At 38.8% G+C, this 13,289-nt stretch overlaps 1 protein-coding gene across 7 annotated transcripts in view; it reads right to left on the bottom strand.

Annotated features, from left to right (window-relative positions):
* The window catches only part of CASK (calcium/calmodulin dependent serine protein kinase), a 187,921-nt gene that overhangs the window by 90,578 nt on the left and 84,054 nt on the right, over positions 1-13,289 (bottom strand). For all 7 annotated transcript variants that reach the window (XM_088144750.1, XM_088144746.1, XM_088144747.1 and 4 more), the window contains one exon: positions 4,279-4,356. In XM_088144750.1, the coding sequence (XP_088000876.1) occupies positions 4,279-4,356 (78 nt within the window). Of the gene's footprint in view, positions 1-4,278; positions 4,357-13,289 lie in introns of those variants that run through there.

Here is a 13,289-nt window from a genome sequence, read left to right as displayed (position 1 = left end):
AAAGTTTATTTAAATTTATGCACAGGATTGTCCAATCTGTTAGCTCAACCACCTGCCTGTTAGATTCAAGTCCATCCTGGACAGTTAAAGTCACTTGGGAGGAACCTGTGGTTGGGTCCATGTGGTGGTGTCAGCCTCTTTGAGTGAGGGAGGCTGTGGTGCACCCTCTCAAGAGTCATCACTGGGCCCAATGGTCTTGGTTAACTATTATCCAATCTCCAACCTCTCCTTTTTAGGGAAGGTGGTGGAGAGGGTGGTCAAGCTTCAGCTCCAGAGGTCCCTGGAAGAAGTAGATTATCTGAACCCATTTCAGTCTGGTTTCAATCTGGGGTTTAAGTACAGAGACTGCATTGGTTGCATTTACTGATGACCCATGGGTGGAGCCCGTTCGTGTGCTCCTTGATGTCTCAGCAACTTTTGATACCATCAACTATGCTATACTTTTGGCTAACTTCAATAGTTGGGGGTGGGAGGCACTGTTTTACAGTGGTTCCCCATTTTCTGTGGTCAGTTCCAATCTGTGTTCCTGGGTAAGAAGTGATCATGCCCACAGCCCCTCATTTGTGAGTGCCACAGGGTTCAGTACTCTTTCCCATCTGTTTAACAACTACATGAAACTGCTGGGTGAGGTCATCCATCAGTTTGGGGTCAGATAGCTAGTATTTATTTTGGTCAGTGACCAGATAAATTGGTACATAAACTAAATGCAGAAATGAGAGAAGAGGAAACAAACCAACCATTCACATAGCCATAAGATAAGTGAATCAGTATGGGGATGTCAGTTATATGTGGTAGTTAGTGTTTGCATACATTCACAGCAACTATACAGAACTTTGCTACATTATGAATGATAGCGCTTTTCTTGTCTGATAAGAGGAAGCTGACATGAAGTTCCTCAAGGTAATTTCATCTATGTAACAAGACAGGAAAGATATCATTGTAGAAAGAGCAATGCAGTAGCACGTGGAGAATGGATTCAACTGAACCATCACCACAGGAGTGGGTTAGGTTAATCATGAGGGTTTAATTGAATCTCTCATATAAAAGCATTGAAGGTAGACTATTATATCTGGCTCTAATGAAGAACCTTTGTTGGGCTGGAGAGATGAGTGAGTTGAGTTGTAATTGATTGGTTTCCACCTAACATGGTTAAACTGAGTTTGGACAGAATTTGGGATAAGTCCTCTTTAATTCTGGGCTTAATAGCTCTACTAGCCTGAGTGAAATCAAGAGAATATAGGGAGTCAAGGGAGAGGCCACATAATAAGAGTTTTTTGTGTATTGCTTGAATCCAAGGGGACTCAGATTCATCTGAGAGCAGGGATAGAATCAGCCCAGTTGGGAAATAATGGCATTAAAGCTTAACAGTAGATGCTACCTCAACAATGGTGATGAGGTTTGGGGTCAGGTATCACCAATATGCTGATGATATCCAGTTGCCATCAAAGTCCTAGCCCAGTGCCTTGAGGCTGTGCAGTTCGGGATAGGGAGGAACAGACTCAGGTTCAATCCTGTCAAAACAAGTGGCTATGTTTACTTGAGCCTGCAGTTCCCCAGATATTCCATTATTAACTCTCAATGGGGTGGCACTTCTCCATCTGAGACGTGTACAATCTGGGACATCCTCTTGGACTCTCAGCTCCTACTTGAAGAGCAGGTAACAGCTGTGGCTAAGAGGGCCTTTGCACAGGTATGCCTGGTATACCAGCTGCACCCTCTTCTGGGCCAGGAGACTCTTCAGACAGTCATTTATGGCTATCTCACAACTGGATTACTGTAATGCAGTCTATAACTATAGCTGGTCCAGAATGCAGTGGTGCAGGCAATGATGGGAGCAGCATGTTATGCTCACGTGACCCCACTGCTTCACTGGTTACCATTTGGCTTCCAGGTGCAATTCAAGATGCTGATTATTACCTTTAAATATGACATAGGCACAGGCATAGACAAAGACATGACATAGGCGCTCCCTCAGATAGCCAGGCCCTATCTCCAATTGTTTCTGCCCATCTGGTGTGATGAAGCCGAGTGAGTGCACTTTTGGTCCTGTTCATCAAACTCTGTCATTTTACAAGACCAGGAGGCATACCTACTCAGTTGTAGCACCTGTCCTCTAGAATGATATCGGAGTTTTTCATAGCCCCCATTCTTATGACATTCTGACAATTACTAAAGAAGTGGTTGTTCTCCAAAGCCTTGGGATAAGGTGGTTATGAAGTCCCTTTTAGTTTAGCTTAGTTTTGTTCTTCTGGTCAGCTGTGTTTTCTTTGGTATATATTGCTTCTTATTTGTAAGCCACTCAGAGTCAATGAGTAGCTACGTAGCCTCAAGATGGGATTACAGTTCTACCTATATTTATTTGACAAAAAAAACTCCCTGTCCCATAGATTTGTTTTTCATTTTTTAAATTAATGTTTCTTTGAATTATAAAGGTTTTTTTTCTAATTAAATAGGAAGCTGGCATGCAGCAAAGCAAAGCATCAGCTTCTAACATCATCTTTATTTACAGGAATGCCTCTGCATCCAACACCTGCCCAACAAATGCCCTACAAGTGTTCTTAGAAAATAAACATGGTGAAGGCTTGCAATCAAAAGCTTTATTAGCAACTGGACTAACTTGCTCAGAGAAAGACAAAGGATAAGTGTCTTGGGAGCTAGAGAGGGTAGAAGGCAACAATTTCCTCAGTGTGCTTCCTGATAAATGATTTTTTGTGATTGGATAGGTTCATAATAGCAACCTCTCCCATGATAAACATTTTATGAGAATGCCCTAACATACTTTCAAAATTCCAGATATGCCCAATTATAAAAAATACTGATTATCAGTACTCTAGAACAGGAGTTCTCAATCTTTTTTTGCTCATGGCTCCCTTGTGAGCTTCATTTATCTTTGTAATCCCCAACATAGTTACTATTACCTGGAAAAAAACTGTTTTACCATCTGCACTATTTCTTAGTCTAAACTGTATTATATAATATGTCTTTATATTATAAAGACGAAGTATTTGTAATAGCTAACAAAAACAATTCTATGCAGACATAACTGAGTAATAGCAAACAACATTCTTAAAGATATAAAATGCCTAGCAGAGGCAATAAGGACTCCTAGAAATATGGCATGGCCCCCTGGGGGGCCATATGGTCCATAGTGAGAACCACTAGTCTAGAACACTGAAAACATTGTTTACATTGCTAAACTAAGTTAAAGGCTCTGTCTAGATTTTATGAGTAAATAAATACAATTAAGAAGGCATAAACTCCCAATATTTTTGGTGTTATTTTGTAAAACAGAAAAAGAACACCCCCCATGTTAATATAGCATAACATTTAGTTATGAGAGCAATAGGATTCAACTCCTCTCCTGTTTAGCTAAATTTAAGCCCATAACATCTTCCATTGAACTAATATAATGCAGATCAACTTACACAATTTGTTACTATATGTTGAAGTTTATCTATCTACTTAGATGGTTTTAAAAGAGAACAGTCTCACATGAATTTGTCTATCAGTGCAATAACTCATGATTATTTAATGAAACCCCTGTGCTCAAAAATAATGTGCCTCTGAATACAGCTTGCTAAGAGGCAAACATGGCAGTGCTACTGACTTTATCTCTTATAATTTCCTGCAAGCCACAACTAGAAACAGAAAGATTGAGCTAATCAAATCTAGGTCAGATCCTAGCCTTAATTTACGCTCTTAATTTAAATGCTCTTCACTTTGCCTTGAACCCTTTTGTTAATTGGAGCTTTAGAAGTGTAACTGATAATGATGATGCTAATAATAGTACAATTATAAACTTTTGAGACATTTTGTCACAAATATTTAAAACAATTGAGAATTGAAATTAAAATAATACCATCCACTCTTTGTCTTTTAAACATTACTAGTTTTAATTCAGTTTCTTTCCTCAACATATATTAAGCTTCTTAAAAAGAATACTATATTGCATACAGGTAGTCCTCATTTAGCAACTCTTTGCAGTTACAACGGTGATGAAAAAGTAACTATGCAATCAATCCTCACATTTACGACTTTTGCAGGTCTGTAAATCAAAGGAAAGCTGAAGTAAGATCATAAGCACAGTTGTGGTTTTACTTAGCGATCGCTTCACTTAACAACCAAGTTGCCAATTCCAATTGTGGTTGCTAAACAAGGACTACCTATATAGCTTTTCTGGACTTTAAAATAATCAGTACTGTTTATATTATTAGCTATCAGATAAGTGTTAATTATTATTCATCCTTCCCAGCACAAAATTAAAGTAAGAACACATACCTGGCTACGGCTTCACTGTATACAAAACCAGCGTCTGCTCTCTTTACAATTTCAAAGCAGAGATCTGCACCATCCATACTGCACATAAAAAGTATTTAAAAAGTATTTGTGAAACACAAAACTGAGTTTCAAAGTAATGTTAATATTCTAAAATGTACACTTTCAAATTATTTTCTAAATAACTCATAAATTATACTAAATTGAAACTTAGCTTGCTAGCAGCCCTTGTCATCTTTCTATTAGAAGACTAGAAAAACATACAGGTTTTACAATGCAATCAGAAATCAGTAATTTCATCTCAAAACACAATACAAGTTTGGAGAAACAGTCTCAAATATGAACAGCTACTGACATTTCTAAATTCTTAGATGCAAAATTTTTGGAAAAGTTCGCCTGCAGCCTTTTCTCTTCTCCAGAACAAATGAATGGATATTGGGAATCCATGAGTAACTTCCGTATCTATTCTCATATATAAGCGTAAAGTAGTGTTTGGACTAGGAAGCTATAGATTCAAATCCCAAATGAGCCATGAAGATCATTGTGTGATTTTTGCACTATTTTGGCACTAGTTCACAGGGCTGCAGTGAGATTAAAATGCCTTGAGTTCTTGGAATAATGATGGTTTATAGATTTAGAAGAAAGATAAAACAGACAACCTGACACAATGGACATCACCCTTTCATCCCAATTAATGTACAGAAACAGAATGAACTTGTAGCTGAGCACTATCAAGAGGAGCAGGTTAGTGTTCTGTCATACATGGTTTCGAGAATCACCTGGAAGGCTGCCATTGTTGATCTGCCACCTGAGGTAACTGCCTCACTTAGTCAATGGCAAAGCTGGTTGAACTTATATATGTTTGCTGTAGTTTCTCTTCTGTGCAAAGCAATGTCAACCAGAGACTATTAACACTGAAACCACAATAAATAAGCACACTCACCCATCACCAACTTAACTTTCCACCCATATTTCACTGACATGCACTAATATCTGAGGAAGGAGAAAAGGAACTATATGCTTCAGCCAAAAATCCCATACTCTACCTGCTCAGACAATTTATGGATTCGTGTTTTTTCCTATAAGACAATGGTAGCTCAATTTTTGAATTTATGTAAAAACAAAACAATCCCAGCTATGATCCTTATTGTTTTTCTATAAACTGATAGAAATTATTTGTTGATTTTCTTGCTCCTACATTGCTGGGAGTTTACAAAGATGCCTTTTTGAGTAAAGCTTTCCTTCTTCCTTCAGTAATATTTTTATATAGGAAGTTCTGAAAGTGGGTAAAGATCCTGTGGAATGTGAAAGTTATTGGCCAATTTCTTTGTTAAATGTGGGTGCTAACATTTTGACAGCAACTTTAGTTTCATTATTATTGAATGCATTGTTGAATATATTAAAATACAGTACTCAAATCCATCATTTCTGTGTAAAGGAATTTAGAACTGATCTTGGGAAACGTATGAGGGAGCCATTAATGGAGGAAGGAAGGACAGAACCATTAATAGGGGACTTGGAGAAGAAATTACATTCCTGAAATGGAAGAAAACACAAAAAAGAACAACCATACACTGATTTTAAAATGGATCAGAGAGGAATTTAGACAAGCTTTCAACATTCCTTTATTCTACCTTACTACAATAAGTATCCCTTAGACACAGGTATCCCTGTGTCTGTTTCTTGTACTAGCTTATCTCAAAAGGCTGACACTAGTTTATCAAGGAATTATTTCTTCACCCATCAGAATGTTATGTGCAACTTGTCAAGAATGTGCACTTTCTCCTCCTGTCTTTATTCTGACTTTGGAACCACTGGCCAATCTTATTTAAAAATACATTTTGTGTATTCAGCTGGCTAGAGTGGAGCATAAATTATTATTACTGTATATGATAATAACGTTCTATGCCTTGTTGATAATTGCTAGTGTACTCTATTGTACAGTACATTAGTAATTTTTCAGGTTATTCCATTAATTGGAGTAAGTCTAATGTATATCTTACTGGTTCTAAGTTTTCTTACATTTTTAAAAACTCATTTAAACATCTTACAATAAATATATTACCAGAAATACTTCTTTGTTGGCAGTGATTCAAGTGTGGGGCTAATAGGAAAACTAGCTCATCCTTATCCACGGAAGGTATTTGGATGACTCTCAGTCACCTTCTCTCAGCCTAACCTACTTCACAGGGCTGTTGTGGAGGAAAAGAGGAGTGCTATGTATGCTACCTTGAATTCCTGATGAAAGTCAGGATATATATTTAATAAAGAAAGAAATAAGGAAACAAATATTTCTGTGATAAGATACCAAGAACGTTCTTATGGGATGGATCCTTGGATTTTCTTTTTCAAATTATATATTTTATATGAAGACAGAGATTTTAACTTCCCCAAAGTACACTTGTATTACTGGGCTTATATTCTGATCACTAGTGCTTTGTGGAATTTAAATAATCCATCTCAAAAATCATTACTGGCACTTTTAGAAAGTTATTGATTCTCTTAATATCTTGGCATTTTATTCCAGCAGAAAGACTCTAATACATCTGATCTAAAACTGCTGGCTGGTTATGAGCTGGCCTTTTATCAATGTTGTAGAAATGTTACTCTATGTAATAAAAATTTAGCTTGTGGTTTAAGACTCCAGTTTCTGTTTTATATATAATTATTTGAACATTTTTTCCTTTTCCTCTTTTTTCAGTTTCTCTGTGTTTTTTAATTCTTATTTTATTTTTGTATTTGGTTATGTTTTTCTCTTCCACTTTATAGGTTAAAAACAATAAAATTTTAAAAACCACGTATCTTCTAATTGAACTTATCTCTTTGCTGAAAAACAATAATAATATGATTATAAGGATAAGCTTTATCAACATTTTTTTTTTAAAATAAAACATTCTGCAGGTTTGCATCTCTTATTTATTTCTTTAAAACATTTCCATCTCATTTGCTATTTAAAATGCATTCAAAGCTAGGTAAAAGGAGAATTAAGAACAGAATTAAAATTATAACAATTGTTTAAATCATAGTAAAAAATATAATATATACCTTTAAAACATCAATTGAACAGAAAGATAAGAATTACTAGGACTGACTAAACAATGCCGTCAAAGACCATGAACGTTTTCAGCTCCTATCTGAAAACAAGTTTTCAGTTCAAAAACTTACGGAATTCCACAAAATGGGAGTAGCTACTGAAAGGATATGCTTCCATATGGTCATTAATCTGGCTTCACAGGGAGTGAGAGCTCAAGAGAATGTCTATCTAAGTTCATTCAAGAACAGGCAGTCCTGTGGCTATTCTAGTCTTAAGCTGCTCAGGGCTTCAAAGATCATAATTAGCACTTTGATGCCTTTGACTGTGACTGTAACCAGTCTGCATCTACAGTAACAATTGCATTGTTACACTCTGATCTTTGAGAACTCATAGATCTATATTTGCATATTTTGGACCTGCTGTAATCTCTAAAGTATCTTTATGGATTGGCCTATATTATGAATATTAAGTAATTAATATTGCATATGCTTCAAAAGCGGGGGACGCGGTGGCGCAGCGGCTTAATGACGCTGAAAGTTGCCGGCCAGAAATGGTCGACACTTCAGCGGTTCGAGTCCAGCCTTCGCGTTAGCAGGGTGAGCTCCTGTTTCCTCCCCAGTTCCTGTCAACCCAACAGTTCGAAAACTCATGTGAGTAGATAAATGGGTACTCTCACTCCGGTGGGAGGAAAAATGCTGGCAGCGCCTTGCAAAAAAGGAGTCGGGAGCAGTTGCCGGTAAGCGCGAAAAACCGCGCGCGCCCGAAAAGGGTGTGAAGCAATGGAAACCCCGCTTCCTGCGCTCGCCAGCTGGGCTCTGCTCTAGGAAGGAGGCTCTGGCAAACCACTTCCGAAACACTTGCCTTGAAAACTGCAAGGACTCGTCCAAGCAGTCACTGCAGAGTCGGTAACGACTGAGCGCAGATTAAAAAAAAAAAAAATGCTTCAAAAGGAGTGCAACTCCAAATAGTACTGGATAAATAATTAAATTGGGTTCACAGTTATCCATCATCAAGAGTGTCTGTCTTTTCTGTATTTAATTTTAGTTTTTAATGAAGTTCATTCAGATCATAATCACCTCCAGACATTTGTTTACAACATCTACAGACATATCATTTAGGTTAAAGAACATATACAACTGGATATCATCCACATATTGACAACATTCCACCCCAAGCCCCTAAGGAACTATCCCAGCAATTTCAGAAAGAGATGGATTCCTGAGAGTTGCCACAGAAAAGCACCTATGACATCAAACAGGCATCTTGTAAAAACATTTTCTAGGAGAAACATTACTAAGTAGGATACGAACCATCATAAGATTGTTTCCCCAAACCCCTCCCTTCTAACCAAATACTGTGATCAATGGAATCCAAAGTAGCCAAACTAACAGAAATGTACTTCTCCTGTTCAGTTTCCAGATAATTTACCAACAAGAGCAAATAAGACTGTTTCAGAACTAAACTGAGGCCTGAAATAAATCCAGCGAATTAGTTTACTTAATAAATTCCTGTTTCTTGTGGCTTTACACAAGCAGCTAAGTATTAATATAGAGGCAGCTCTAAAATTTTATGCTAATTAACTTTTATCTTTTCCCTGATATTTAAAACATGAAAAATGTAAATAACTTATCTACATTCCTATAAATCAAAAGTGGTAAAGACGAATCTGTGTGAAAAGCTTATATGTGCACATGAGGTACTTTAAAATCCTACAATCATTCATCTTTTACAAATGTGACAATTCATCAATATACCGTATTTTTCCGACTATAAGATGATACTTTTTTCTAAAATCCTTACCCTAAAAACTGAAGGGCGTCTTATTCAAGGAAGTCAGCCGAGAATCGCGGTTGCAAAACTGCCAAACTTTGTTTCTGCAGAGAGGCTTCCTCCTATTGCTAGCCTCCAATCACAAGTGAAATAGCTTGTCTCCCAAACAGACTTCCTCCAATCAGGAGCCTGATGTAACTGACGTCAGCTGATGCTGAACAAACCAATTAGAGGAAGGCTGTTTGCACAGACAAGCTATCGGCAGTTTCACTCGTGCTTGAATGTAATTAGTTATGCAAAAGAGCCTGGAAATAGAGCTGCAGAGAGACGGTTTGGACCTCCTCCCACCGAGTGTAAATATTAACTAATTACTAAATAAAAATGTGTTCTGCACTATCTTTAAAATACTGATTTTTTAATTTTGGGCTGGAAAAGTGGGGGGCATCTTGTACATGGGGGCATCTTATTGTCGGAAAAATACGGTATTTGGGAACCCAATCTCAGTCTCTTGCTATTAATAGGATGATCTTGGTGTACTTTATCTATATTGAAAATTCTGTACATGGGAGAAAACCTGGGAGAAAGCCCTATATATTCATATTCAGAAGTAGAATTACGAAGTTGGAAACATCCATTTAGGCCTTGAGACCAACTTTCTGATAATTGCTTAGTACTAGTAAGCATCTGATTAGTCCTACCAATAATGAAAACTATGTATCACAACAATTTCTTCCCAAATAATCAGTGGTAATTTTTGTTACTATTTGTAGAATGAAAATTATATTGAACAGTAAATTTAAAAAAATAGGGGGAAGACAATGTTCAACACAGCAAAATATAGCAAAATACAACACAGCAATACAGCAAAATATAACTAACCAAGAATAAACAGATATTCTTTTTTTTTTAAATGAACACATTTACATAGATTTAAAATCAGTGTAAGTAACATATCATCAGTCTAAGGAGATAAATTCTACAGTATATAAATGAGGCATGATATAGTTCTTCTTCCACTAAAATGTATTAAGTATTTCCTGAAAAAAAATGCACACTTAGTACTAGTCCTCTTATCTAGATTTATAATTCCAGATAGTGTATCTGGAATTCCTCTATTCTGCATATGTACCTAGCAAAGTTAAGAAACAGTATATATGTGTTAGTGGCATTATGTAGGCAGTGAGACACAAACTTGCATTCAAAATGGCATCTGGATGTGGGTGTTAGTTAAGAGGGGCTTGAGGTTTGTTTAATTTTTTACTATGTTTTGGGGGTTGTTTTTGTCTGAATGTGGGTCATGGCTGCCCTTGGTCAACAAAGAGTGTTGGGATGGTTTGGTAGTGCACCTACCAGCACCCACGATGCTCCAGTAGCTCTCTGAGATGCAGAGAACTTGGTGCTTGCTAGAGGAGTGGCAAGCAATAACAAGGGCACAAATGAGAACTGGCACAAGCCTGAAGCTGGAGCCAGAGACAGCAGAGTTGGAAGCAATGATGGAGGGCCTGTGAGCACCAGAGCCGGTGTCAGTGGAGCCAGTGGAACCAACAGAACGCAGGACATCACACCTGGAGCTGGCAGGAACAAGTGGGAGCCTGATTTGTGCCAAGGGATCATTGAGGAGGCTGGCAGAGAGCCTGAAATGCCACAGAGAAGTCTATGGTTTGATGTGGCAGGGCTTCTAGGCCAACTGGATGCGGCAAGACTAATGACAGATAAGGAAGAGCTGGTGGCTGGCAAGGAGAAACTAAGTATAACGCTGCTGGTGGAGAGGTGAGGCCTGGCACTGACTGAGAGTCTGCAATGAGTTCTCTTTGTCTTTTGCTAACCCCCGAGATATATGGCTTGGTGAAGACAGCAGCCCCGAGGTACTTTTTAACCTGGGGGTGAGGAACTTAGAGGGGTGCCCTTAATAGGAGCAGAAGGGAGCCAGAGCAATACTTGTAGTTCCAAACTAAGGCACCAGGTCGATCCAGAGGGTTCCTTATTGTTTTGGAGGTTCTTGACAGCTCCAGCTTCTGTCCTTTGTGTTCAGCTTTGGGCACTGATTTATTGGGACCTCTTACCCAGACCTGGGAGGAACAGCCCTGTCATCTACCCACCTTTTCTAAGATTTTAATCTTCTATCCAGGGTTGTCTGTGGTTTTGGGTGGGTCTGTAGAACTCAACATAGGACCTAACACCTTGTTGGCTCCTGAATGCCTTGGGGCAAGAGCAGCTGGGAGGGTGCTTGGGGCCCCGTGAGGGGCCAGGATGACTACTGGTGTGGGGGCAAGGGGTATATTTAAAAAGTATATGGGTGAGGATATGAGTATCTGGGATGGGGGTGCTAGGAGTGGAAGGGGATTGTGGGGAGGAGAGAGGGCAAGCAGGAACATTCAGACTATGATCAGCAGGACTAAACATGACAGGAATTTGGGGATGTTTGAATTGGCCTCATGTCCAGCCCTCAGCTTTTACCTTTACTATTACAAAGGTGTAATAAATCTGCCCTCATTCGTGACCTTATGGATGAGGGCACTGGCCTGTATGTATAACTGAGACCTGAGTGGGCCCAGGGGGTGATCTCCTTCTTGGAAATGTGCTTGCCTAGGAGCCTGGGGGAGGGAAGTAGGATGGCCATTGTTACCTGCAAGGTACTGAGGGCTCTCAGAGGTTCTGTTCCACAGATAACCAACTGTGAAACTCTCTGGTTGATGTTGGGCTCAGATCCACTCAGTTAGATTCAAACTGGGCAGGTCCAATTGAGGTCCCAGAGGCACAGCTGTGTAGGATTATTTGTGTAGGGTTTGGATCTGTAATTCCTGACGATATGGGCAAGGTCCTCCAATCTGAGAGTTAGGCCACCTGTTTTTTAGATCCAGGTCCCTCCTGATTTCTCTCCTACAGCAGTTTAAACTCCTGGATCAGGTTTGTGAGGCACCTTCTAAGCACCTTCTTCCCAGTTTTCATGAGGTGCCAGGAGTCCCTCATTTTGGAAATGCATCCCATTTTCAAAGAAGCCAAACTTCTCTTGAAGGCTATCCAATTGAGATTGCTACTTTAGACCATTTCAGTGGGTAGTATGATTACTACCACTCATTTCATCCTCCTCCTCAGGGGAGAAGCAGAGATCTTTTGCTTTGCAGAGCCTCTAGAGTCCTCTTTTGTGGAAGCTGCTCTTCATCCAGGGATCCAGAAACAAAATCAACAGTGAGGCCCTGGAATCTATTCTGAAGGTCTAGAGCATAAAGACTCTTTTTGACAGGTCTATTTATTTATATTTCAAATTTGGACACTGCCCATCTCACAAGGAAGTGACTCTGGGTGCTTCTGACCTTTCGTCACATTCCTCCATCTTTTTGTCCACTCCATTTGGCTTTCTTCTGTTCTATGAGGAGCTTCTTGGTGCTGTGTCCCTTCAAAAGTGCTTCTTCTGTCTGAATTTCCCATCTTCCCTAATATATGGGATGGGGGGGGGTAAAGTTCTGCCTCTAGTCCTTTCATCTTTCCTTCCAGGAGAACAATTAACCTGCACATGTCTTCAAAGAGGAAAAAGTAACAGGCACAACTCCTGCAGTCATAAAAGCAGTTCCTCTATCTCCATATTCCTCTGATAAACTAAACAAGAAAAAAGTGCCTCCCACTTTTCTTGCTAAATTCCTGTTTGGTCTCTCAGTTTGCTTACTCAGTCAATTCATGCACACAAGTCAAATTGTAGGTTTATGAATGAAAACTGTAAAATGTATGTCAGAAAGTATGAACTGGTGTCATCTAGACTGATATGGTGTGTAAGAAACTAGGAATCTATATGTTATGGATTATGCTCCAATAACTGGTGGAAGAAACAGAGATGAGTATTAAGAGTTGTGCAACATTCTGAATGAATGTGATCTGGGAGAAAATTATTCTGTTAAGTGCCAGGAATAGATAGGTTAGAATGAGAAGAGGACAGAAAAATGTATGCACAATCAGAGGCCAAGAATGAATGAGAGCAGTGTCTGTATGATGCACAATTGTTTTTAAAAAAGGTCTGCTTGTTTCAGATAGGTGATTTAAATATAAGTCTTTCATATGTACACATGGCAAATGAATGAACAGAAATCCAAATACATGATGGATTTGACTGCATGATGAGACTGAATCAGTGAAGAATATAAAGGTGGTAAGAGGCACTGAATATGAACAGACCATTTTTTGATAGTGACAGGAGTGGATCTTAAGGAAAAATGGA

This window comes from Python bivittatus, unplaced genomic scaffold, assembly GCF_059951505.1.
Source record: "Python bivittatus isolate LINGU-HERP-01145 unplaced genomic scaffold, Pbiv_v1 ctg000350_np1212, whole genome shotgun sequence".
Taxonomy (NCBI): domain Eukaryota; kingdom Metazoa; phylum Chordata; class Lepidosauria; order Squamata; family Pythonidae; genus Python; species Python bivittatus.
The sequence above is the reverse complement of the archived record's forward strand: the minus strand, read 5'-3'. Positions and strand labels throughout refer to the sequence as shown.